Here is a 25,292-nt window from a genome sequence, read left to right as displayed (position 1 = left end):
GATCACGCCACTGCACACTCCAGCCTGGGAAAGACTCCTCAAATAAAAAAAAGAAGAAGGAAAAAAAGAAGGGAGAATGAACATCTTGAAGCAAAGCCGGGTGCGGGGAGTCCCAGGTACCTTGATCCAGGCGAAGAAGAGGTTGACAGCATTCATGTTGTTGTACTGTGTCTGCCAGAAGGCGAGGAACTCAAAGTCCGCATACATGTTTGGCTGCTGCAGGAGCTTTCCCATCAGCCGATTCACCTCGAGCGTTCGGAATATGTGGAAGCCCACAGCCACAATGGAGAGCTGTCACACAGAGGTGATGGGGTGTCAGAGAAGGCAAGGGGATCTCAAGGGAAGTTCCAAGATAAAGTCCCAAGGGAGAGCCAGGGTAGGTAAGACAGGTGGGAAAAAAGCCTTCCCTGCCAAGTTGTTCACTGTCTCAGGTTCAAATGGAACTGGGTAGGATGACTGGGGAGCATCTTAGGTGTTCTAAAGCCCGAGAGAAGGCTTTGGGGCTAGTGGTAAATATTAATATAGAGATTGTAAAGGGCCATAGGGAACTGGAACCAGTCATTTCCTTCCATTCCCACCACTTCCAGCTTTGGTCCTGTTAATAAGAGGGAGATGAAGATGAAGGAGCAGAATATTTCAAGAGAAAATAAAAGGCAAATCTTTCCACAGAACAGGTCATATCTTGGCTCACCTCAACCTCCACCTCCCAGGTTCAAGCGATTCTCCTGCCTCAGCCTCCCAAGTAGCTGGGATTACAGGCATGTACTACCATGCCTGGCTAATTTTGTATTTTTAGTGGAGACCAGGTTTCTCCATGTTGGTCAGGCTGGTCTTGAACTCCCAAACTCAGGTGATCTGCCCGCCTTGGTCTCCCAAAGTGCTGGGATTACAGGCATGAGCCACTGCGCCCGGCGAGTACATTTTTTTAAAAAAAGAGCAGGGCTCAGAGGACAGGTGAGGAGGAGAGGAGGTGTGAGAGACAGGGTTCCCAAGGGCTGAGAGAGGGGAATATCTCCCTTTCACTCAGAGAGCTGCTAAACGATGATTGGACTGAAAGTCAGAAGGAGGGCTTAGGGTTCCAAAAGGAAGAACTTGGAGGCCCTATCAGGGTGGATCCTCCTCCTCCTCCTCCCAGAATGCCCCAAGTCCTAGATATCTGTCCCTCACCAAGATGACCACCAGGTCCAGGATGTTCCAGATGCTTCTGAGGTAGTGAAGCCGGTGAATGTGGAGCTCCAGGATCTCTTCCACCACATAATAGAAGATGAAGACACAGAAGACGACCTCACAGCCAACAATAAAGAAGTCCCAGTTGCTGACATAGCGGATCAGCTTGACCGTGCGGATTTGCCAGGATGGGATGGCACCTCCGGTAGCTGGAAACTCCACCACCAGCCTATGGGGTGAGAGGGAGATGTCTAGTGGAGCCTGGGCTGGGACAACTCCTCCCACTTCCTCTCCTCTCCACCCCCATCACAGGGTATGAGTTTAGGCAAGGGTCTTATGCATGAGAGATTGGAACCAGGAGCCATGGACAGAGGGATGAAGTAGGGAAAGGGGGCTGACCTCAGAACACAGAAAAGATTGATGTTGGCATTGTAGACTGAGAAGTCGATGAACACCACCCGAGTGCCCCTGTCCAGCCACAGCCCCTCCTGAAGATCCCGGAGAGCCTCTGCACTGGCCTGTCGGGATCCTGGAAGGTCCAGGTAGTAGCCACCTCCGCTGTAGCTTGTGAGCCTGCCCCAGTGGGAGGAGCCCCCCAACTCATCCTGCGAGTGGTATGTCCACCTGCCACAGAAAATGCCGGCTGAGCCAGCCCAAAAGTTCATCTCCCACAGCAATGACAATGCTTTATCATTGTCTGGGCTTTACAGGTTTACATATTGTGTGTGTGGGGTGTGTGTGTATGTCTGTAACCCATTAACTCAGCCTGACCCTTTGACTCAGTCTGATCTCTGACTGACCTGATTTCCAAATGTATTGTCTACTATTCTGTTTGATACTAACAACCATTTGAGAAGAGAGGGTGAATATTATCCACATTTTGCAGAAGAGGAAACTGTGAAAGAGATTTCTGAGATAATCAGATATAAATGACAGAACTGAAACTCAAATGTGAATCTGATTTTTCACTATGTCACTCAACAATTTGGATGACAAAGCTAAACCCCACTTTTGGGCCAACCTGAATAATCCCCCTGAGGGAAGCACCTGGACCAGAATTAAAAAATCCTTCCAGCTCTGTGATTGCACCTCAGGCTCCTTCACCTCATGTTTCTCCATTCTATCCACTAAACCTTCTATCCCGGGTGATTATTTCCTCCCCTCTCTGTCCTGTCCTGTTCACCCTTTTCCCCTTCTTCCCTAATTCGTCATCCATCCTTTACCCCTTGCTGCTCCACGTATCAATCTCAAGGGTTGAGCTCTTCAATTTCACCCATTCTCTATACCCCTAACCAACTTCTAGGCAGGAAAGGAAGCTTTCTCTGGAAGGACTACATGCAAGGTAGGACAAGTGTGACTATGACCTTGTGTGGGAACAAGTCCGGAGGCTATGGTTGTGTTTGCTAACCTACCTCCTCTGTTCCTGAGTGACACAGACTAAGATCCCCAAACAGTCATAGCTGGGACTCAGGGAGATGGCCCCTGAAGTCCCCTAAAGTGCTCTCAGGGCTCTTTAAGCCTCATTGGAAGTGGTTCCCACATCTTGGAATGTTGTCAACTTTAGAGGGGCAAGCCCTGTGATATTGGTAGGACAGGCTCACTCACGCTGTGCCATTGAGGGGCCCAAAGGGGAGTTGTTCTTCTTTGTCTGGAGAGTAGACATCATAGCAGCTCAGAATGTCCTCCCGGAAGTCTTCATGCACCACACAGGAGTCATTGCGGACCTTCAGCTGCCGCAGCCTCGGAACCCCCAGCAGCAGGTTCTCATAGTAGATGAAGGAGTGGGAGCCATGGCCCAAGCTCTGGTTGTTGTACCATTTGGTCCAATATAAACTGTCCAGTAGTGGGCCCTGGGCAAACTGAACCACAAGCTGGCTCGAACCTGACCCAGGCTCCTCCTGGCCCCCTACCCTTCGGATGACCTTTGCCCTCATCCTCTGACTTCCCAGCTTGTCTCCAGTCTGCTTTTTAAAAAATTACTATTTTTTAAATATTTTGGGGACAGAGTCTCACTCTGTCACCCAGGCTGGAATGCAGTGGCACAATTTCAGCTCAATGCAACCTCTGCCTCCCAGGTTCAAGTGATTATTGTGCCTCAGCCTCCCGAGTAGCTGGGATTTCAGGTGTGCATCACTACGCCTGGCTAATTTTTGAATTTTTGTGTTTTTAGTAGAGATGGGGTTTCACAGTGTTGCCCAGGCTGGTCTTGAACTCCCGACCTCAGGTGATTTGCCCACCTCGGTCTCCCAAAGTGCTGGGATTACAAGTGTGAGCCACTGCGCCTGGCCTGCTTTTTTTTTTTTTTTTTTTTTTGAGATGGAGTTTTGCTTGTGTTGCCCAGGCTGGAGTGCAATGGTGCGATTTCAGCTCACTGCAACCTCTGCCTCCCAGGTTCAAGCAATTCTCCTGCCTCAGCCTCCTGAGTAACTGGAATTACAGGCATGTGCCACCACACCCGGCTAATTTTGTATTTTTAGTAGAGATGGGGTTTCTCCCTGTTGGTCAGGCTCGTCTTGAACTCCAGATCTCAGGTGATCTGCCCGCCTTGGCCTCCCAAAGTACTGGGATTATAGGTGTGGGCCACCATGCCTAGCCCTGGCCTGCATTTTAAAACTCCTCCGTTGACCAATGATTCTGACCAGAGTCTGACCTGAAGTGACCCTACTCTTTATTGAAAATTGGTTTTGAAGTTCAGCCTCACCTCTGACTCACAATATTAGTCTAATTCCTGGTTTAATTCTCTGATCGCCATATTGATCCCTTACCCACCTCCACCTGAACTCTAGCCTAACCCATTAATTCAGCCTGACTCTTTAACTCAGTCTGATCCCTGACTGATCTGATTTCTGAGCCCAAGGTCTGATTCATTGTCTGACCTGTGGCCTCAGGCAATTGAGTAAGAGAGGGAGGGACAGAAAAGATCTTATACTCACATCCCAGAAGTCAGCCATGCTGCTGATGGCCTGAAAGGAGACTCCAGTGTCTGATGCGGTATGTAAGAAGAGCTCAGACATCACTTTGGTGTAGTAATAAGCACTGGAGCTCGTCATTCCATAGGTCACTAGAAAACAACCCAAGAGGCTATGTCCTTCTCACCATTCCCCCAGAGGAGACAGGAAAGCCCATTGCTCTGGAGCCAGAGATGCTACCAAGATGGGAGCTCATCCCCCATCTGGACCCATCCCCTAGACTTGGTTGGAAGCCTAATGGTGGGATGAGGAAGCCAGGAAATGCATTAGGGAAGGGTTGTAGCTACAACGTCTCCTCCTCTTCTTCCAACTCACCTCAGAAAGACTGAACTCCACTCAGTAATACGCTTTTCTTTTCCTGAACCAACTTGACTTCCCAGTTTTTACTCCCCAGAGCCAAGATATTTCTGCCTTCTTCACTGGGTAGTAATTCCTTTTGTCCTCTTTCAAAAGGTAGTGATGACTTTTGGAAAGTACCCCCAAATTCTAGAGTACTCCCTCTGGAGTTCAAGGTCTTGGCCAAACACCTTACAATAGAGATGTGGTCTCATGGCCCCTGGTGTCAGTTACTGTAGCCATGGGAGTGGCAGGTAGGTACAGCACCTCCGGCCCTAGTATGACTAGTGCAATCTGATGGGCACGGTCATCTCTTGAGACAGGGACTCAGTGTTCCCAGATCAAAAAAGACCTAGGGGCAATCACCCTGTGGTCCTCCCTTTGCGCACATTGGGTAGAAGTTAAAAAACAAAAACAAAAAAAACTGGGCTTTGCCCTGAAGAACTTAATCTCCCTCACACATCCTAACATATGCATCCAGTCCCATGTGCCTCTAGGCCTGTAGGGAGCTCAAAGTTTCTGTTTACAAAGCAGGATTCGAAAAGTATAAGGCATTTATTTTATAGATTGTCCCTCAATTTAAGTTAGTCTAATGTTTCCTCATTTTCAAACTCAGGTTATGCATTTTGGGGAGGAATACCATAGAAGGGATACTGTGTCTTTCTCAGTGCATGATATCAGGAGGTACATGTTGTCTGTTCATCTCATTACTGGTGATGTTAACTTTGATCTTTTCTTAAGGTGGTGTCTGCCAGTTTCTTATAAAATTACTGTTTTTCTTTTTGTAATTAATATATATTTTTGTGGGAGACCCAATCAAACTATGTACATATTCTGTTACTCATCAATCTTTCACTTTCACTTAGCATCAATGCTAGTTTTAGCATTCCTTGATGATTTTTGCCTGATTATTACTAATATTGTCAAATGATGATTTTTTTTTAAATTCCACAATTTCTTCTGCATTTATTAGTTGACATTCTCTTCAGAAAGAGCTTTCCCTTATTCTTAATTCACGTATTCATGAACGATACACATACACAGACACACATACAGACACATATAGATTCTTGGTGGGTTTTTTTCCTGTGGGTTATAACTTATTATTTATTTTGTTACTCAGGTTTTTTGGCCAAGTAATAAAAGGCAAAGAAAAACTAAGGAATTGTTCCAGGTTTGGCCGGGTGCCATAGCTCACACCTGTAATCCTAGCACTATGGGTGACAGAGGGGGGCAGATCACTTGAGCTCAGGAATTCAAAAGCAGCCTGGGCAATATAGCCAAACCCTGTCTCTACAAATAATAATAATAATAATAATAATAATACAAAAATTAACTGGGTATGGTGTTGCATGCTTGTAGTTCCAGCTACTTGGGAGGCCGAGGCAGGAGGATCACTTGAGCACAGGAGGCAGAGGTTGCAATGAGCCAAGATCACACCACTGGGTGACAAAAAAAAGAACTGTTCCAGGTTAAATGAGACTAAAGAAATTTGACTTGATGTAAATATTCTAAAGGAAAAAAGAAAAAAAATTGAAAGCAATCCTGGACCATAATTTTTTTTCTTTTGCTATAAAAACTGTTAGTGGAATAATTAGTGAAAATATGATAAGATCTGTTTATTAGATGATAGTACTGGATTGCTGATAATTTTATGAGTTTGGTAAGAGAATATCCTTGTTTTTAGAAAATACATATTAAAGTATTTAGAAACAAATGGGTATTGGGACTCCATGTTTGGGTCCCCTTCCACTAACACTCTCGTGGAAGTCATCTTTCTCTCTCCTGGATTTCCCCTCTGGGGTCCCCTTCCACACTCTCGTGGAAGCCTGTCTTTCCCTCCTAAACTCCATCTTTCTCTATTCCTTTCCACTCAGTGTAGAAGCTGCTTTCCTCTCCTGGATTCCATCTTTCTGGATTCTCTCACTCAGCGTGACAGTTAACTGTTTCTTTCTCTCTCCTTCTCCTGTTTCTCACTCTGTCTCTAAGTAAAAAAAAAATTTTTAAGGGCATTATGTCTATAATTTACTCTCAAACAGATGTGTGTGTGTGTGTGTGTGTGTGTGTGTGTGTGTAGGGTGGGGGAAAGAGAGAGAATGAGAAAGGAGAAGCAAGCATGGTAACATGTTCATATGTGGGAAATCTGAGTGAAATGTATGCATTGTAGCAGGAATTATTTGTATTTTTCTTGCAAATTTTCTGTAAGTCCATAATTACATCAAATATTTTAAAAGTAGAATTTGTCAGCCCTTTATGAGCAATTCCCTTCAAGAATTTTCCTTTTCAGATCTTGGGCCATATTTTCTCCCACTTCCTCATCTGGAAGGGGAATGATCACAAATTGGGCACTAACATTCTACTTTTTCAGGGGGAGAAACAGCAAAGAAGGAAACGTTATTACTTCACATTTCCCCATTCCACACTATTAAGTCCAAGATATGGCCTTACTTTTAACTCAAATCTGTTATTACTTGTCGTTAGTTATCTGGACTCAATTTTTCTGGATCTGGAAAATGGGTTCCCACTGGAAATCAAACTTCTGTGTGCTGAGAGCCCAGCAGTTTCAGCTGTTAGCAAGCTCAACCTTTCCTAATGAAGTAGGTTGGCTAAATTGTCACATCTTCTGAGTAGCCACTAGGTGGTGCTCATTGCTATAGCTTTTCCTTTTTCCTCCTTTCCAATTCAGAGAATTAACGTTGCTCTGAATGGCTTGTCAACCATTTATGGATGCATAATATCTCTGATTATTATACAAGACAATTTTTAAGTATTTTATCTTCTGAGAAAAATGCCTTCACCCGGTAAAATGCCTATTGACATACAGAAATTCAGTATTCGTTATTTGTAACTTTTTAAATTGAAGTGCATAGGTAGAGAAAAGACCCAGAAGCAACCTTAAAAACTTTCTGAATTAGAATCTAAATTTGGCTTAGTATCTATTCAACACTCTCTCCCCATACAAACACTCTTTCTCCCTCATTAATTCTTATATCTGTCAATTTTGTACTCCATCCTGTGAGATGAGGGACGCTTTCCCACCATTTTATGAAACCCAAACTGAATTATTCTAAAAACACATTTTATATTCATTAAACAAACATTATTCACATTCTACAATGTGTAAAGTACCTTGCTAGGTGCCATGGTTTCTTTTATCTTGATCTTTTCTTTTCCTTTTTTTTTTTTTGAGACTGTGTTGCCCAGGCTGGAGTGCAGTGACATGATCATGGCTCACTGCAGCCTCAACCTCTTGGGATCAAGTGATCCTTCCATTTCAGCCTCCTGAGTAGCTGGGACCACAAGTACATGCCACCACTTCTGACTAATTTTTTGTAGAGACAAGGTCTGGTCTTGAACTCCTGGGCTCAAGTTGTCCTCCTGCTTTGGCCTCCCAAAGTGCTGGAATTATAGACGTGAGCCACCACAACCAGCAGTGTCATGGTTTCTATCCTTAAAAAGTTCTATTGACGAAGACATGTCCCAGAATGAACTTGATGTAGCAGAATGAGCATGAACACTGGAGCCAGACAAATCTAGGTTCAAATCCCAGCTCTGCCACTTACAGTATAGACTTGGGCTCTGAGTCTCAGCTTTCTCATCTGTAAAACTGGGTATATAATACCTTTTAGGTTACTCAACAAGTAGTTGAGTAAGTTCCCAATAAGTGTTTATTGGGCTGAACCAACAATGGGAAAATAAAAAATAACTATAATACTATAATAAAGGGTAGAAATGAAATAAGTGAATCATTTTCTTTTCTTCTTTTCTTTTCTTTTTTTTTTGAGTTGGAGTCTCACTGTGTTACCCAGGCTGGAGTGCAGTAGTGTGATCTTGGCTCACTGCAACCTCTGCCCGCTGGGTTCAAGCGATTCCCCTGCCTCAACCTCCCAGGTAGCTAGGATTACAGGCACACACCACCACACTTGGTTAATTTTTGTATTTTTAGTAGAAACAGGGTTTTACCATGATGGCCAGGCTGGTCTCGAACTCCTGATCTCAAATGATCCACCCTCCTTGGCCTTCTAAAGTGCTGGGATTACAATTGTGAGCCACTATGCCCAACCAAGTGAATAATTTTCTTTTTTCTTTTTCTTTTTTTTTTTTTGAGATGGAGTCTTGCTCTGTCGCCCAGGCTAGAGTGCAGTGGTGCGATCTCAGCGTGGTGCGATCTCGGCTCACTGCAATCTCTGCCTCTCAGGTTCAAGCAATTCTCCTGCCTCAGCTTCTGGAGTAGCTGAGATTACAGGCACCTGCCACTGTGCCCAGCTAATTTTTGTATTTTCAGTAGAAACAGGGTTTCACCATCTTGGCCAGGCTGGTCTTAACTCTTGACCTTGAGATCCACCAACCTTGGCCTCCCAGAGTGCTGGGATTACAGGCGGCCCAGCTGTGAATCATTTTCAAACTGAGTAAAGCTTTATTACTCCATATTTGACCCATCACAGCAATGTCATCAAAATAGTCAAGGACAACTTATATTTAGTAAATGTTGGAAAGAGACTGGAACATTCCTTAGTCCAAAGAGAACAATACATTCATAGAAGTCTTGGGTAAGAGAAATAAAGCCAGTCCTTGGTTGATTTAGGAAGCAAGCACAGTTTGTCAGTAACCCCTCCCTACACAGCATGAGAGTAGACATGGTGCTGGCAGAACTAAGTCTCTCTGATAAGTTATCTATCGAGAGCATCAGATGGGCATCAGGTATGGAGGCTTCCGGAATCTGAATCTAAAAGCAGGGCAGAAGCAGCCCAGGGTTGTTCATGGGGTAATGATTTGGCTCCTGTGTCTTTCTTTCCTTTTCTTACCCACTGGTGATAAACAAACTTTAGCATGCATCAGAATCACCTGGAAGGCTTGTTAAAACACGAATTGCTGGCCAAGTGCAGGGTTCACACCTGTGATCCAGCACGTTGAGAGGCTGACGCAGGTGGATCACTTGAATCCAGGAGTTCAATACCTGGGCAACATGGCAAGATCCTATTTCTACAAAAAAAATACATAAATTAGCTGGGCATGGTGGTGTGCACCTGGGGTCCCAGCTACTTGGGAGGCTGAGGTGAGAGGTCAAGGCTGCAGTGAGCAAGATCATCTCAAAAAACCAAAACTAAAAACCCCCCAAAAACATGGATTGCTGTAGGTTTGGGTGGGGCTCAACAATTTGCATTTCTAATAAGTTCCAAAGTGATACTAGTGGTTAAGGGGCCACACTTTGAGAACTGCTGCCTTGACCTGTTGCAATCAGACAACCAATCAATCCCACTTGTCTTCAATAGAGATGTTAAGAAGGCAGTGAGTTTCCCAGTGTCTATTTTGGTAATTCTCAAGATAGAGAGTAGAAAAGAGAAAAAAACCTCCCAGAGGGCTCTCAGAACTTCCCAGGGATTGTGAGATGCTTTTACAAACTACACAGATCACTTAGAACACCTCCTTCCCACTCCAGGGGAAAATCACTGAGTTCGCTGCCCACATAAAGCACTGATACACATGTAAGGGGATCACATCCCTTGGGTGCATTATTGTAGAAGATTGAAAACAGCTTGTAATCCAAGCACTTTTACACCTGTAATCCCAGCATTTTGGGAGGCCAAAGCGAGTGGATTGCTTGAGACAGGAGTTCGACGCCAGCCCAGACAACATGGTAAAACTCTGTCTCTACTGAAAGTACAAAAATTGGGTGTAGTGGCACACACCTGTAGTCCCAGCTACTCAGGGGACTGAGGCAGGAAGATCAACTAAGCCTTAGGAGATTGAGAAGGCAGTGAGTCATGATTGTGCCACTACAGCCTGGGTGACAGAATGAGACCCTGTCTCAAAAAAAGGAAAAAAAGAAAAAGAAAGAAAGAAAGAAAACAACTTGATGATCTTTCCTGGTGTCTCCCTCCCCTTATATCCCCACTAGTTTCTATTCTCTTTAGGTAATAAGTATCATCAAAAACCAGCCTGTCTAACCGGAACACCTGGTTCAAATATTTCTGTATCTGACAGAGGCTCAACATATCCATTTCACCATCACCCTTCCCCAAATCAGGATAAAGAAATGACCAGATTAGACACCTATCGCCTCAAAACGCCTATTATGTGTCCTGTGCTAAGTGCTTGACATGCTTATTTCATTTAATCCTACTATAGCCTTATGCAGTGGGTGCCAATATTATCCACGCATTCTAGTTTTGGTGAGTTTAAGTAACTTGCCCAAGGAAAACAACTAATGGAGCCAGGACTCAAATGCAAATCTGTAGACTGATCCCGTATCGCTCCCAGAACTATCCCAAGAGATAGAGTTACAGAGGGTGGCCAGGTGTGGTGGCTCATGTCTGTAATCCCAATACTTTAGGAGGCTAGGACTTGAGGATCACTTGAGCCCAGGAGTTCATAGAGCAGCATGGGCAAAACAGGGAGACCTTGTCTCTACAAAAAATTTTAAAAATTAGTCAGGCATGGTGGTGGGCACCTGTGGTCCCAGCTACTCGGCAGGCTGAGGTGGGAGGATCACTTGAGCCCTGGAGGTTGAGGTTGTAGTAAGCAGTGATCATGACACTGCACTCTAGCCTGTGCAACAGAGCGAGACCCTGTCTCATAAAATAAAAAAGTTACAGGGGAGAAACTTAAGCTACATAAAAAAGGCAGTCCTTCTTCACTCCTAGTGCTTCCAATTATGAAATGGGCCATGTCACAAACATCCTTTTCACCACTGGGAGTGTCAGCAAAGGATTGTCAGCTGAGGATCATCTGAGGCTCACTTGGAGGGGGTTCCAGGGCTGGCCTTCCCAGTTCCTTCCTGTAAGATAGAGTGAAGGAGTGGAATTGCCTTTTGTATTTCACAAGGTGACACTAGACCAGAGGGTGGAAGGAGTCAGGATTTGACTCAGTATGTCAAATGCCAGAATGTCTATACATCGCTACCATTTTGAGACAGAAATGGGCTCATTCCAGGAAATCTTCAGAGACTGGATGATAACTACATGAGAATGTGTGAAGGGGATTCAGAGACTAGTTGATGGTTTCATGTAAAATATATAGATTATCTGATTTTTTTTCTTGGGCAGAAATTAAATTCTGCACACACTGTATCATGCTTCCTAATCTTGGCCTCAGATCAAATTCACAATTGTCCAATAATAACAATAAGCACCATTATTGATGCATTATTCACCAGGCTTTCTACACATTGTCTCCCAGGATTCTGAAAAATATCGCTAAAGTAGAAACTACCATCTCCATTTTATGCCGATAACTCAGATTCAGAATGTTGTTTTTTTGTTTGTTTTTGAGATGCAGTCTCACTCTTATTGTCTAGGTTGGAGTGTAATGGCACAAACTCAGCTCACTGCAACCTGTGTCTCCCAGGTTCAAGTGATTATCCTACCTTAGTCTCCCGAGTAGCTGGAATTATAGGTGTGAACCACAATGCCCGGCTAATTTTTGTATTTTTAGTAGAGATGGGGTTTCATCATGTTGAACAGGCTGGTCTCGAATGCCTGACCTTAGGTGATCTGCCTGCCTTGGCCTCGTGAAGTGCTGGGATTACAGTCATGAGCCACCTTGCCCGGCCCCAAAATGTTATTAAATAACTTGTCAAAAGGTCATATAGAAAGCAAGTATTAATATAATTTGGATTCAAACTCAAGTCTGCCTTACTCCAAAAGCCATGAATTTAGCCACTATTCTACACTACACTAATATATCATGCTATCACCCCAATACCCTAAGTCCTTCTGATTAGGGATTCTGACTCTCCTTTCAAAATTCAGTCCAAATAGGATTGTGCAAGTCTATAAGATGTCTATAAAAGCAAACTCCATTTTAAGAGTTTAATATCTGAGTCTGAAGGTGAATTGCAAAAACACTTGTTAAACTCAAAAGATCGCTGTCTTAAAAGAAGCTCCATTCGGGTATAAAATGGGTAACGGTATCTAAATCTGTATCAGGAACCATATTCTGACATAGAGGAGTCCCAAGGAAGAAAAAAGTCACATGCATAAAAATGGTAACTGAGTTATTTATAATGTCAAAAAATTGCAAACAACCTAAAATCCTACAGAGACAATTATTAAGTAAATTATGAGATCACTGAGTCACTTAATACAGTCATGGAAACAGTAATAAAAACCATGCAAAACAGTATCCATACAATGAATTTTTTTTTTTTTTTTGAATTGGAGTCTCACTCTATCGCCCAGGTTAGAATACAGTGGCTCACTGCAACCTGTGCCTCCCAGGTTCAAGCAATTCTCCTGCCTCAGCCTCCTGAGTAGCTGGGACTACAGGTGCACTCCACCACGCCTGGCTCATTTTTTGTATTTTTAGTAGAGACAGGATTTCACCATGTTAGCCAGGATGGTCTCGATCTCCTGACCTCAAGATCTGCCTGCCTCGGCCTCCCAAAGTGCTGGGATCACAGGACCACGCCAGGCTGAAAATTTTTTAAAAAAACACTACGTGTAAAAACTTGAAGGAAAAACTGACTTTTTAAAAACCAGTGGTATAGCCAGGCGTAGTGGCTCACGCCTGTAATCCAAGCACTTTGGAGGCCAAGGCGGGCGGATCACCTGAGGTCAGGAGTTCAAGACCAGCCTGGGCAACATGGTGAAACACCGCCTCTACAAAAAAAAAAAAAAAAATGTCAGGCATGGTGGTGTGTGCATGTAGTCCCAGCTACTCAGGTGGCTGGGGTGGTAGAACTGCTTGAGCTGGGGAGGTCGAGGTGTTGAGGCTGAGAGCTGAAATCACACCACTGCACTGCAGCCTGGACAACAGAGCAAGATCCTGTCTCAAAAAAAAAGAAAGAAAGAGGGCCGGGCGTGGTGGCTCACGCCTGTAATCCAAGCACTTTGGAGGCCAAAGTGGGTGGATCACCTGAGGTCAGGAGTTCAAGACCAGCCTGACCAACATGGTGAAACCCCGTCTTTTAAAAAAAAAAAAAACAGCGGTATAATAGATTTTCTTTCTTTTCATTCTCATGGAGTTTACTTAATGCTATAGTAATAATAAAAGAATATAAAAATCATAAAATCATTTAAAATGTTTTCATCTGTATGTTTTCAGGTTATGGGCTGAAATTTCCAGGTGCTAGATGCTGTACTGAACTTTGCTATTCCTTCATTAAGACCTGTTCCCTCCTCTCCTAGCTAATACCATGATTTTATTTGAGGTATTTGAGGTATCACATCTCTCTGGATCATCTCACATATGTTGGCGGAAGCTAAATCCAACCCTGGCCATAGGACTTGGACGAGCAGTTCAGGCCAGAGCTAATCCACAAAGACTCCTCCCTTAGCATAATTACAGGTTCAGGGATGCGCTTGTAACCCATTTCAGGCTAAGGAGTCATTCAGAAAGATTTCTGGAACCTTTTGGGATCTTCTTTTTTATACTAGATGTGAATGAGAAAGCCCCAGAGGAGTCAGTCTTAGGATGAAACTGATTGTGCCCCTGGAAGAATTGAGTAATAGAAACAGACAGATCCTTGACAATGTAATTAAGCCACTAGCTTGATCCACCCTGAACCCTGCCCTTCTTTGAATTTTCATTACCCAGACAATAAATCCCATTATGGTTTAAGCCAGTTTTCATTGGGTTGTCCTTCTTTGTAACATAATCCTTACTTATATGGCAACCATGACATTTCCAAAAAGTTCCATTATTTCTGAGGAAAAGAGAGCTAGAAAAGAGGGCAGCGAGCCAGGCACAGTTGCTCACACCTGTAATCTCAGAAATTTGGGAGGCCAAGGCAGGAGGATTGCTTGAGTCCAGGAGTTCAAGACCACCCTGGGCAACAGGGTGAGATCCCATTTCTACAAAAAGAGAAAAAAATAGCTGGATGTGGTGGCACACATCTGTAGCCCAGCTACTTGGGGAGGCTGAGGCAGGAGGGTGCTTGAGCCGAGGAGGCTGAGGCTGCAATGAGCTGTGTACACACCACCGCACTGCAGCCTGGGTGACAGAGCAAGACTCTGTCTTAAACAAAAAACAACAAGAAAAAGAAAAGCAAAAAGAGGGCAATGGATGACATTGCATATCTATGCCGAAGCCTACATTAATTAAAATACCTTCTTACCCTACAGTAAAAGGGGCTTGCTGACCAGGTCAAGTGATGATGATATTCTAAAAACATGCTTATTATTAAGTCCTTAGGCTCTTCAAGGTTTATTTCTGGGTAAGGCAAGATCTCTAAAATACCATGAAAAGTGTATATTATATATACATAAATATACACACATACGTTTATATATGTATGTGCTCACACACACAAACACACACACTCACACATTTCCCACTCCTAAAATTGCCTTACAAAATGAGTGTTTAATACAAATTTTAAGGGAGGTAGATATAAGAAAGAGTCAAAGGAAAAGTAGCTCTAATTAAAAAAAAAATTTTTTTTTTAATTAGCTGGGTGTGGTGGTGCGCGCCTGTAGTCCCAGCTACTCGGGAGGCTGAGGCAGGAAAATTGCTTGAACCCGGGAGGCGGAGGTTGCAGTGAGCCGAGGTTGTGCCACTGCACTCCAGCCTGATGCCTGGTGATGGAGTAAGACTCCATCTAAAAAAAAAAAAAAAAATTTTTTTTTTTAATTGGAGACAGAGTCTTGTTCTGTCGCCCAGGCTGGAGTGCAGTGGTGCAATCTTGGCTCACTGCAGCCTCCCCCTCCCAGGTTCAAGCAATTCTCCTGCCTCAGCCTCCTGAGTAGCTGGGACCACAGGCATGTGCAACCCCTCCCAACTAATTTTTTGTATTTTTAGTTGAGACGGGGTTTCACCATGTTGTCCATGAAACTAGTCTTGAACTTCTGAGCTCAGGTAATCTGCCCTCCTCAGCCTCCCAAAGTGCTAGGATTACAGGCATGAGCCACCATGCCCAGCCAGTAGCTCCAATTTTCAACATTGCTTTTATCCTTTATGATATTCCATACTCCTTACATAAAAACCAACAAGGCCAATTGTTCCCAGAGTTAGCACCTCCTTATTAACTGGTGTGATTTTTTCTTACTCAGCAATGAGCGCTATGAAACCTATTTGTGTTTTCTTCTTTCCTTTGGCCACCAGGAACCTCAGGCTTTGTTATTATTTGCAGTACTCTTGTTTAATCTTGAGTTTTCAGGTACAAGTTTTTTTCCTCTCCTAACCTTTTCTCACTTCTTTTGCTAAGTCATTTTTATTATAGTTCTAACAGGTTATATTTTACTGTATCTGCACTTTTTTTTTTTTTAGAGATGGAGTCTCTCTCTGTTGCCCAAGCTGGAGTGCAGTGGCACAATCTCAGCTCACTGCAACCTCTGCCTCCCAGGTTCAAGTGATTCTCCTGCCTCAACTTCTTGAGTAGCTGAGATTACAGGCATGTGCCACCACACCTGGCTAATTTTTGTATTTTTAGTAAAGACAGGGGTTTCTCCATGTTAGTCAGGCTGGTCTCGAACTCCCGACCTCAGGTGATCTGCCCACCTCAGCCTCCCAAAGTGCTGGGATTATAGGCATGAGCCACCATGCCCAGCTTAGGGTGGTTCTACTTTCTTGTGAAATACAATACAATGTGATGAAATGATCCCTTTTTATGACTCCTCAACAGCCTCTGGTAATAGTTTCACTATGCATTTTAATATCCACTCCTGTTAGGAAAGAATCAGCTCTCATCCATCTCCCTAAAGATTTTGTCTCTGGAAAATTTTTCAATTAATGCCTGAATTTCTCCAGGTTCCATTAACTCTTGCTTCCTCCAATGCAAAACTATGGACAAGATTTATCCTCACTGTAACTGGCACAGACTGCTAGTTATTCCCCAACACCTTTCCTCTCTGTTTACATAATAATACAATTATATTTGCTGTCCCATTAAATACCACATCACCCACCCTACCTTAGCAGTTAGGCCTGGTGACCATTTAATTTACTTCCAGTCAGTGAAATGTGGGTGGAGTGATATGTTTCCGCTTACAACTTCCAGCTCATGTCCTTAAAGGAAGGAACATGCCTTCTCTTTCTACTTTCCTGCTTCCTGCTAGCCAGAGTATGGACAGTAGAGCACCAGCGGGAGCGTAACATAGAAGCCATGTGTTGAAGGCCGGGCGCGGTGGCTCACGCCTGTAATCCCAGCATTTTGGGAGGCCCAGGCAGGAGGATCATTTGAGGTCAGGAGTTCGAGACCAGCCTGACTAACATGGTGAAACCCCATCTCTACTAAAAATATAAAAATTAGGCCAGGCGAGGTGTCACGTGCCTGTAATCCTACCTACTCGAGAGGCTGACGCAGGAGAATAGTTTGAGCCCAAGAGGTACAGGTTGCAGTGAGCCAAGATCACGCCATTGTACTCAAGTCTGGGCAACAGAGTGAGATTCCATCTCAAAAAACAAACAAACAGGCCGGGCACAGTGGCTCACGCCTGTAATCCTAGCACTTTGGGAGGCCAAGGCGGGTGAACTGCCTGAGCTCAGGAGTTCGAGACCAGCCTGGGCAACACGTTGAAACCCTGTCTCTACTAAAATACAAAAAAAAAGTAGTCAGGGGTGGCAGCATGCACCTATAATCCCAGCTACTCAGGAGGCTGAGGCAAGAGAATTGTTTGAACCTGGGAGGTGAAGATGGTAGTGAGCTGAGATCGCACCATTGCACTCCAGCTTGGGCAACAGTGAGACTCCATCTCCAAAAAACAAACAAACCAAAAAAAGAAGCCATGTGTTGACGATGACAAAGCACAAAGGTAAAAGGAGCCTGGGCCCCACCTCACCTGTGAAGCTCCCTATTAGTCCAGGGCTTCTTATAGCCCGGACATGTGAGAAAGAAATGGACTTCTATCTTACTTAAGCCACTGTTATTTTGTTCTTGTTCTTGCAGCTAAATCAGTATCCCAGCATATACTTGTATGAATATACCCATGTCAGATGGATACTTTGCAAAAGAAAGCTTTCTAAGAAAATTAACATTAAAATGTGGGGCTTTTTGCTGTTAGAGGGAAAAAAACAGAGCTGATGTCAATAAACAACACAAATTTTGCATCCTAATAAAAGTCAAGTCTAATCAGAGTTCTGGGTTAAAATCATTTACTGGGTACACAGACCCCCTATTCCTTTTCGGAGTGGAAAGTCCCTTCCTGAAAAAAAAGTCTTTTCTTGTTCTCCTCCCACTCCTCCTTCCTCCTCTTGGGCAATTCCTCCTTCCATTATCTTTACTGCCATCTCACCACACATTCTGGCGAATGTTATTGGGTCATTCCAAGTTGGATTTCAAATACTTCATATTTCTTAAGATGGAGAGTAGGCAGAGGAAAGTAGGAACCTGGAAATGAGGGAAGGGTTAGATTCTCAAGAGTATGCACTGAAGGTTGTGAAACCGTGCATTTGACATCAGTGTGTCTACAGAGATTACAACTGAGAGAACCAGATTCACTCACATTTACTTCAATAACAAAGTATATATGCATTATTAAGCTTTTTAGCGCTTAGCTTCAGAAGATTCTGGTTCTAGAGAACCTATGACACGTGACCAGTTTCTTCTTAGGAAATTAGATTCAGAGCCAAAAAGTTTTATGAGTTGCGTTGAAGAAAAAACAATCAGAGTGAGGATGATTACTCTGGAAAATGGAAATGAATCCAAGATCTTGTTAGTGATCCCCCTGAAGTTTCTAGTAGCTCTGAGATCTTAGCCCAGCTGGAAGAACAGACTTATAGATATTTGGCCATGCTGAATCAATATAATAGATTCTCTCAGGGGATGGAATACTGAAATCGGATACCTAGAAGACTGCAGACAGGAGTAGGGACAGGGCATAAGGCAATCAAACAAGGAGGCTGCTGGAACTTCCCTGTTCTACTCCATTCTGAATACAGATGCAAGGGAGAGCAAAGCAACTGATTCTTACAGATTCAGGATGGCTTTCGCTAACGGCTTGTAAATTATTATGTGATTTCACAACTGCTTAAAGAGTTTACTAAGATAGCAATCAAACCAGGAAGTCCACAGTCCTGAGGAAGATGAAGAGTCTTCTTCTCTAGAGTCATCCTGGAAAAATACTGCCCCCTAAGTAGTGTTGCTTCTGTGTGGCCCAGAAACCTCGAGACATAGCATGAACTTCAGTTAATGTCATGTGAGACTTTTGTAGCTACGGTCTCTGCGAAGGAGGGCACACTGCTTCAAAAGAGCTGCAGACACCAACTGTAGTAAAACGTAAAAGGCCTGTCTCAGTAGAGGGATTTTTCTGGCTGATGAGGCAGCGGTGCTTCTACATGCTCCTGTAGAAGGTTACAGAGGAAGAGTTGCATTCGCTCTTACTGTGTTTCTTTGAGCTATTTTGCTCAAGATCTCCCAGAGAATGGTCATTTTGGAAAAACTAAAGCTATAGAAAGTATACTAGTGCTGACGCCCAGAAACTTTTTGCTGCCTAAATCTAGCTGAACTAAAAAAAAATGTATTTAATGCTAGAAACTGAGGACGCATAAGAGGGGCCCTTGTTAAAAGCTGCCCAAGCTGGAGTCTTTGAACATATGGATCCAGAAAATATGGGAAACCAGGCAGGAAAAACCTAGTGATTATATATATAAGGGATCACCCCAATTGGGTTGCCAATTTTATGTACTGTCTTAACAAATAAGGGAGAGATGACTAAGTGGATAGAGTTGGTAATGAGTGATTTTACTATATAGAAGTCCTGGCTTTTACCTGTAATTGTGCAGTATAAGCTACCTGGATCAATACGATTCTGTGAGGATTACAGGATAATCAATACCATGACTGAGCCATATGTTTACCCAATGCCAGTAATTGATTCTCTCTGGAGCTACTGGGTCTACCCTCAACATTTCAAGGAGGGCAAACAGTTTTCATTAATTTGGGTTATATCTACCTACCCTCAATAGACCCAGTAACTCCAGAGAGAATCGATTATTGACATTGGTTCAATAACCGACCAATAACTCATCACTGACTGGTTCATGAAGTGTTGCAAAATAAAGACCATACAAGAAGACTTTACGCAGTCATCTTTGGTCACCCCAGATAGATTCATCGGCTCCTTTACCAAAGGCTTTCTCACTCAATACACAACAGGAGGCTCTCCAATGGTTCCATATGAAGGGAAAGCATATTTAAGCAACTAATAGTTGCTTGATTTATAAACAATTTATGTGCGTGTGTGTGTGTGTGTAATTTTTTCATTTTAATAATAGAGATGGGGTCTTGCTATGTTGCCCAGGCTGGTCTTAAACTCCTGGACACAAGCAATCCTCCCACAAACTTCTGGGATTACAGACATGAACCACCACGCCTGGCCTGTAAATAATTTAAACAGAAACTACGTTATCACCACTTGGAAGGGCATGAACTTCCTGAAACACCTTTATCAAACTTATCCTGGAAAAGAACCAAAAGTGGAAAATGTGGTTTCCTGGAATTCCCAGCAGGGAGAGCCCTTTAAAAAAAAAAAAAAAATCTCAAGAAGCCATCGGCTTGTGTCCAGAATGGGAAGACATGGAAAAGGCTGTGAGACAGAGGACCAGGGAGAAGAGAAGAGTCAAAAGCTATGGGCAGAGGTAGGCAAGAAGAAAGCAAAACGGACCAGTGCCTGGGGAGAGAGAAGGAAGCAGGCACGCGAAGAGACAGTCCAGGACCCAGAAGTATCTAGCAAGAGCACTGTTTCTGATCCTGGGCTGTGATGCAAGCCGACAGGTCCTTGCAGTTATTCTGAAGTATGATTTATCTTCCACAAAGTGCATCCGGAGAGCCTTCTTCACTGACTTTATTGCCATCAGCCATCAGCATTTTAGGAGAGCCTCCTGTACTACATTTATCACAATCGGCGGACATTCCATCTCACAGGGGGCATTGGTATTGACTTTATACGCCCTTCTAGTGTAAACCAACAGAAGTTTCTTTATCTAAAGTTCATATATATTTATATGTGTCTAGAAAACAATTGAAATGGGCTGGGTGTGCTGGCTCATGCCTATAATCCCAGCACTTTGGGAAGCCGAGGTGGTTGGATCGCCTGAGGTCAGGAGTTTGATACCAGCCTGGTCAACATGGTGAAACCCCATCTCTACCAAAAATACAAAAATTAGTGGAGCATGGTGGTATGCGCCTGTAGTTCCAGCTACTCCAGAGGCTAAGGCAGGAGAATCGCTTGAACCCAGAAGGCGGAGCCTGCAGTGAGCCGAGATCATGCCACTGCACTCCAGCTTGGGCAACAGAGCAAGACTCGGTCTCAAAAAAGAGAGAAATGTCGTTCTACTATAAGGACACATGCACACGAATGTTCATAGCAGCACAGTTTACAATAGCAAAGACCTGGAACCAACCCAAATGCCCATCGATGATAGACTGGACAGGAAAAATGTGGCACATATACACCATGGAATATTATGCAGCCATTAAAAACGAGGAGTTCGCGTCCTTTGTAGGGACATGGATGAACCTGGAAACCATCATTCTCAGCAAACTGACACAAGAACACAAAATCAAACACCACATGTTCTCACTCATAGGCGGGTGTTGAACAAGGAGAACACATGGACACAGGGAGGGGAGCACTATACATGGGGGTCTGTTGTGGGGGAGTTGGGGGGACAGCGGGGGGGTGGGGAATTGGGGAGGGATAGCATGGGGAGAAATGCCAGATATGGGTGAAGGGGAGGAAGGCAGCAAATCACACTGCCACGTATGCACCTATGCAACAACCTTGCATGTTTTTCACATGTACCCCAAAACCTAAAATGCAATAAAAAAAAATATATATATATAAAAAAAAGAAAAAAAAGAGAAATGAAGGGAGGAAGGAAAGGAGGGAGGGAGGAAGGGAGGAAGGGAAGAAGGGAGGGAGGGAGGGAGGGAGGGAGGGAAGGAGGGAAGGAAACATACCAAACTAGGAAGTCAGTACTGGGAGGGATTTTTTTTTTTTTTTTTTTTTTTTTGAGACGGAGTTTCGCTCTTGTTACCCAGGCTGGAGTGCAATGGCACGATCTCGGCTCACTGCAACCTCCGCCTCCTGGGTTCAGGCAATTCTCCTGCCTCAGCCTCCTGAGTAGCTGGGATTACAGGCATGCACCACCATGCCCAGCTAATTTTTTGTATTAGTAGAGACGGGGTTTCACCATGTTGACCAGGATGGTCTCGATCTCTTGACCTCGTGATCCACCCGCCTCGGCCTCCCAAAGTGCTGGGATTACAGGCTTGAGTCACCGTGCCCGGCCGGATTTTTTAATATTTTACTTTACTTTAAGTTCTGGGATACATGTGAAGAACGTGCAGGTTTGTTATATAGGTATATATGTGCCATGGTGGTTTGCTGCCCCTATAAACCTGTCATCTAGGTTTTAAGCCCCACATGCATTAGATATTTGTCCTAATGCTCTCCCTCCCCTTACCTCCCACCCCTTCCACAGGCCCCGGTGTGTGATGTTCCCCTCCCTGTGTCCATGTGTTCTCATTGTTCAACTCCCACTTATGAGTGAGCACATGGAGTGTTTGGTTTTCTGTTCCTGTGTTAGTTTGCAGCGAATGAAGAGAGATTTTTACATTCTCTATGTTATTTGACTTTTTTTAAAAAAAAGGACTAGGTATTAAGTAAAAAGTTAATAAAGATTTTCCTGGTTTGATTTTCTTTGTAGGGAAAACGGGGTGGAATTCTGTTGTAACGGAATAAGAAGAAATACTGGCTTACACCTTTTTCCTTTTACTTGCCCTTTGAAATTCCGACTATGGCAAAACTCTTGCATATTCACAGCCTGAGGCCTTAGTTGGCTGGTGCTATCTCCTCCAACCCCTGCCTCCTCCAGGCTGAGAGCCAGCACTATTAAAACTAACAAACAAATGGCAATGACTTTGGGCCTCCCTGGCAATGACTTAAAAATAGTTAAAAACAGTTTTAACACTGTTAAAATAAGCAAGCAAGCAAGCAAGCAAATGAGGATGACTTTGGGCCTCTGCAGACATGAGTGGTACCTGTCTCTGGGACCCGTAAGATTTCCCAGATCTCCCTGACCACTTGTCTCCCGCTTCTCACCATGGTCCCAGAGCACTCTCCACTGTAGCACTCATCACACTCTATGTCACTGTTTACATGTCAGCCTTCCTTACCCCTTGAGGGCAGAAGATGTGTCTCAGGTATTTCTTTTCTTTTTTTGAGACAGAGTCTCACTCTGTTGCCCAGGCTGGCTGCAATGGCTTGATCTCAGCTCACTGCAAACTCCACCTCCCAGGTTCAAGCGATTCTCCTCCTTCAGCCTCCCAAGTAGCTGGGATTATAGGCATGCGCCACCATGCCTGGCTAATTTTGTATTTTTAGTAGAGATGGGGTTTCTCCATGTTTGTCAAGCTGGTCTCAAACTCCTGACCTCAGATGATCCACCTGCCTCAGCCTCCCAAAGTGCTGGTAGTAAAGGCGTGAGCCACTGTGCCTGGCCTTGTCTCAGGTATTTCAAAGCCCTCAGCACTTGGCCTAGGGCCTGGCACATGGTAGGACTTCATAAATGTTTGGATGAACGAATGTGTGAATATCCAGGATCTCAAACTTAGTTTAAGCATTTTGCTAATAAGCTCTCTTTGTCTCATCTGTTCTTTTACTCCATGCTATGAAATAATCTAATTCGACCAGAATAGACTCAGTCTCTGAGCCAGTGGTTTACACACATTTTGTTCTCAAAACCTCTTTGCAACCCTTCAACATTTTGAGAACTGCAAACAGTTTTCATTTATTTGGGTTATATCTATCAACCATTACCTTATTAAAAGTTAAACCTGGCCAGGTGTGGTGGTTCATGCCTGTAATCCTAGCACTTTGGGAAGCCAAGGCGGGCAGATAGCTTGAGCTCAGGAGTTTGAGTCCAGCCTAGGCAACATGGCAAACCGCATCTCCATCAAAAATACAAAAAATTAGCTTGGCATGATGGCATGTGCCTGTAGTCCCAGCTACTTGGGAGGCTGAGGTGGGAGGATCCCTTGAGCCTGGGAGGCAATGGCTGCAGTTAGCCAAGATAGCCCCACTGTACTCCAGCCTGGGTGACAGAGCAAGACTCCATCTCAAAAAAGAAGGAAGGAAGGAAGGAAGGAAAGAGGGAAGAAATTAAAACTGAGGGAAAATGTAAATATGTATTCATTCATTCATTTGAAAATAATGATAATCCCAATACATGTAAACAAATAACATGTTTTTATTTTTAAAACATACTATATTTTTTCAAACAAACCCCCCAAAAATTTGGCTGAGCATGGTGGCTCATACCTATAATCTCAGCACTTTGGGAGGTCAAGGCAGGAGGATCACTTGCATTCAGGAGTTTGAGACCAGCCTGGGCAACATAGTGAGACCCTGTCTTTACAAAAAGTCAAAAGTTAACTGGGTGTAGTGGCACATGCCTGTAGTCCCAGCTACTTGGGAGGCTGAGATGGGAAGATTGCTTGAGCCTGAGAGGTCAAGGCTACAGTGAGCCATGATCTCAGCACTGTACTTAGTCTCAGTGACAGAGTGAGACTCTGTCTCAAAACAAAGAAAGAAGGAAAGAAAAATTCTAATGGAATTGTTTTCCATGTTTGCAAGTCTCCTAATGTCTGGCTTAATAGAAGACAGCTGTATTCTCACATCTGCTTCTGCACAATCATTGCAATAAGTTATTTTGGTTGAAGTATATGAAGAAAGTATAATCTTATGCAAATATGTTTTTGGGTAAGAGAAAACCTCACAAACCCCCTGAAAGGGTCTCAGGAAGCCTTAGGGATCCTCAGAGGACATCTTTGAAAAAGATTGCCCTGGCTGGGTGCAGTGGCTCATGCCTGTAATCCCAGCACTTTGGGAGGCCAAGGTGGGTGGATCACCTGAGCTCACCAGCCTGGTCAACATGGTGAAACCCCATCTCTACTAAAAATACAAAAAGTAGCCAGGCGTGCTGGTGTGCACCTGTAATCCCAGCTACTCCAGAGGCTGAGGCAGGAGAATCGCTTGAACTCAGGAGGCAGAGGTCGCAGTGAGACAAGATCACACCACTGCACTCCAGCCTGGGTGACACAGCGAGACTCGGCCTCAAGAAAGAAAAGAAGAAAAGAAAAGAAAAAGAAAAGAGAGAAAAGAAAAGATAAAAGAAAAAGATTGCCCTAATTCCTTCTTTTTATGAGTAGAGCCTCTCCCCAGTTGAAGGTTCTCTCTGAACTTAAAATCTCAGTCATCCTGCTGCCACCACCAATAACATAATTGTCAATATCCTTATAATCCCCTACCTATGTACCTTATTTCATAGTTTTCAAGGAGTTTTCCTATGTAATGTCTCCCAGTTGCCTGCCAGACATGTCTGCTGGTTCCCTCTTATCCATGAGCAAAGTTCCCTGTAAATCATGAAGTTCAGAGTGTACCTAATTTGGTCAGGGCAAGAGGCAGAGCTAGTGCTCAAACTCATGCTTTATATAATATGAGTCATATGCTCTTTAGCCACTTACAAAGCAGTACCCCAGCCTGGCCTCATCTACAACAAACCAGAGTATTGAGATATTTTTCTTTTTTTCTTTTTTCCACTCTTTTCTTTCTTTTGAGACGGAATCTCATTCTGTTGCTCAGGCTGAGTACAGTGGCACGATCTCAGCTCACTGCAATTTCCGCCTCCCAGGTTCAAGCGATTCTCCTTTCATAAATATCATGAAATACATATCAAGCCCTTTCATAAATATCATGATGATGGTGTGGGCCCAGTGGGCAGGGAGAGCAAGGAAGATTCTTCTCCAGCACTTCCTCTGCTGAGGAATAGCTGGGACAGGACTGACTCCACCCCTCAGAAAGAGTTCTGAGTGACTAATCATTCTGAACTATTCATAATGACAAAAATAACATTTCCCTAATCTGCGGAAAGAAAATA

The 25,292-nt window shown here is 43.9% G+C and overlaps 1 protein-coding gene across 3 annotated transcripts in view; it reads right to left on the bottom strand.

Annotated features, from left to right (window-relative positions):
* The window catches only part of PKD2L1 (polycystin 2 like 1, transient receptor potential cation channel), a 51,687-nt gene that overhangs the window by 7,873 nt on the left and 18,522 nt on the right, over positions 1-25,292 (bottom strand). For all 3 annotated transcript variants that reach the window (XM_012439305.2, XM_012439306.2, XM_012439304.2), the window contains 5 exons: positions 4,101-4,228; positions 2,773-3,026; positions 1,567-1,791; positions 1,168-1,396; positions 121-291 (listed from right to left, as the gene is read on the bottom strand). In XM_012439305.2, the coding sequence (XP_012294728.2) occupies positions 121-291; positions 1,168-1,396; positions 1,567-1,791; positions 2,773-3,026; positions 4,101-4,228 (1,007 nt within the window). The remainder of the gene's footprint in view (positions 1-120; positions 292-1,167; positions 1,397-1,566; positions 1,792-2,772; positions 3,027-4,100; positions 4,229-25,292) is intronic.

This window comes from Aotus nancymaae, unplaced genomic scaffold (assembly GCF_030222135.1).
Source record: "Aotus nancymaae isolate 86718 unplaced genomic scaffold, 86718_ANA_hifiasm-v0.15.2.pri h1tg000010l, whole genome shotgun sequence".
NCBI lineage: Eukaryota > Metazoa > Chordata > Mammalia > Primates > Aotidae > Aotus > Aotus nancymaae.
This window is presented reverse-complemented; position numbering and strand designations above follow the sequence as displayed.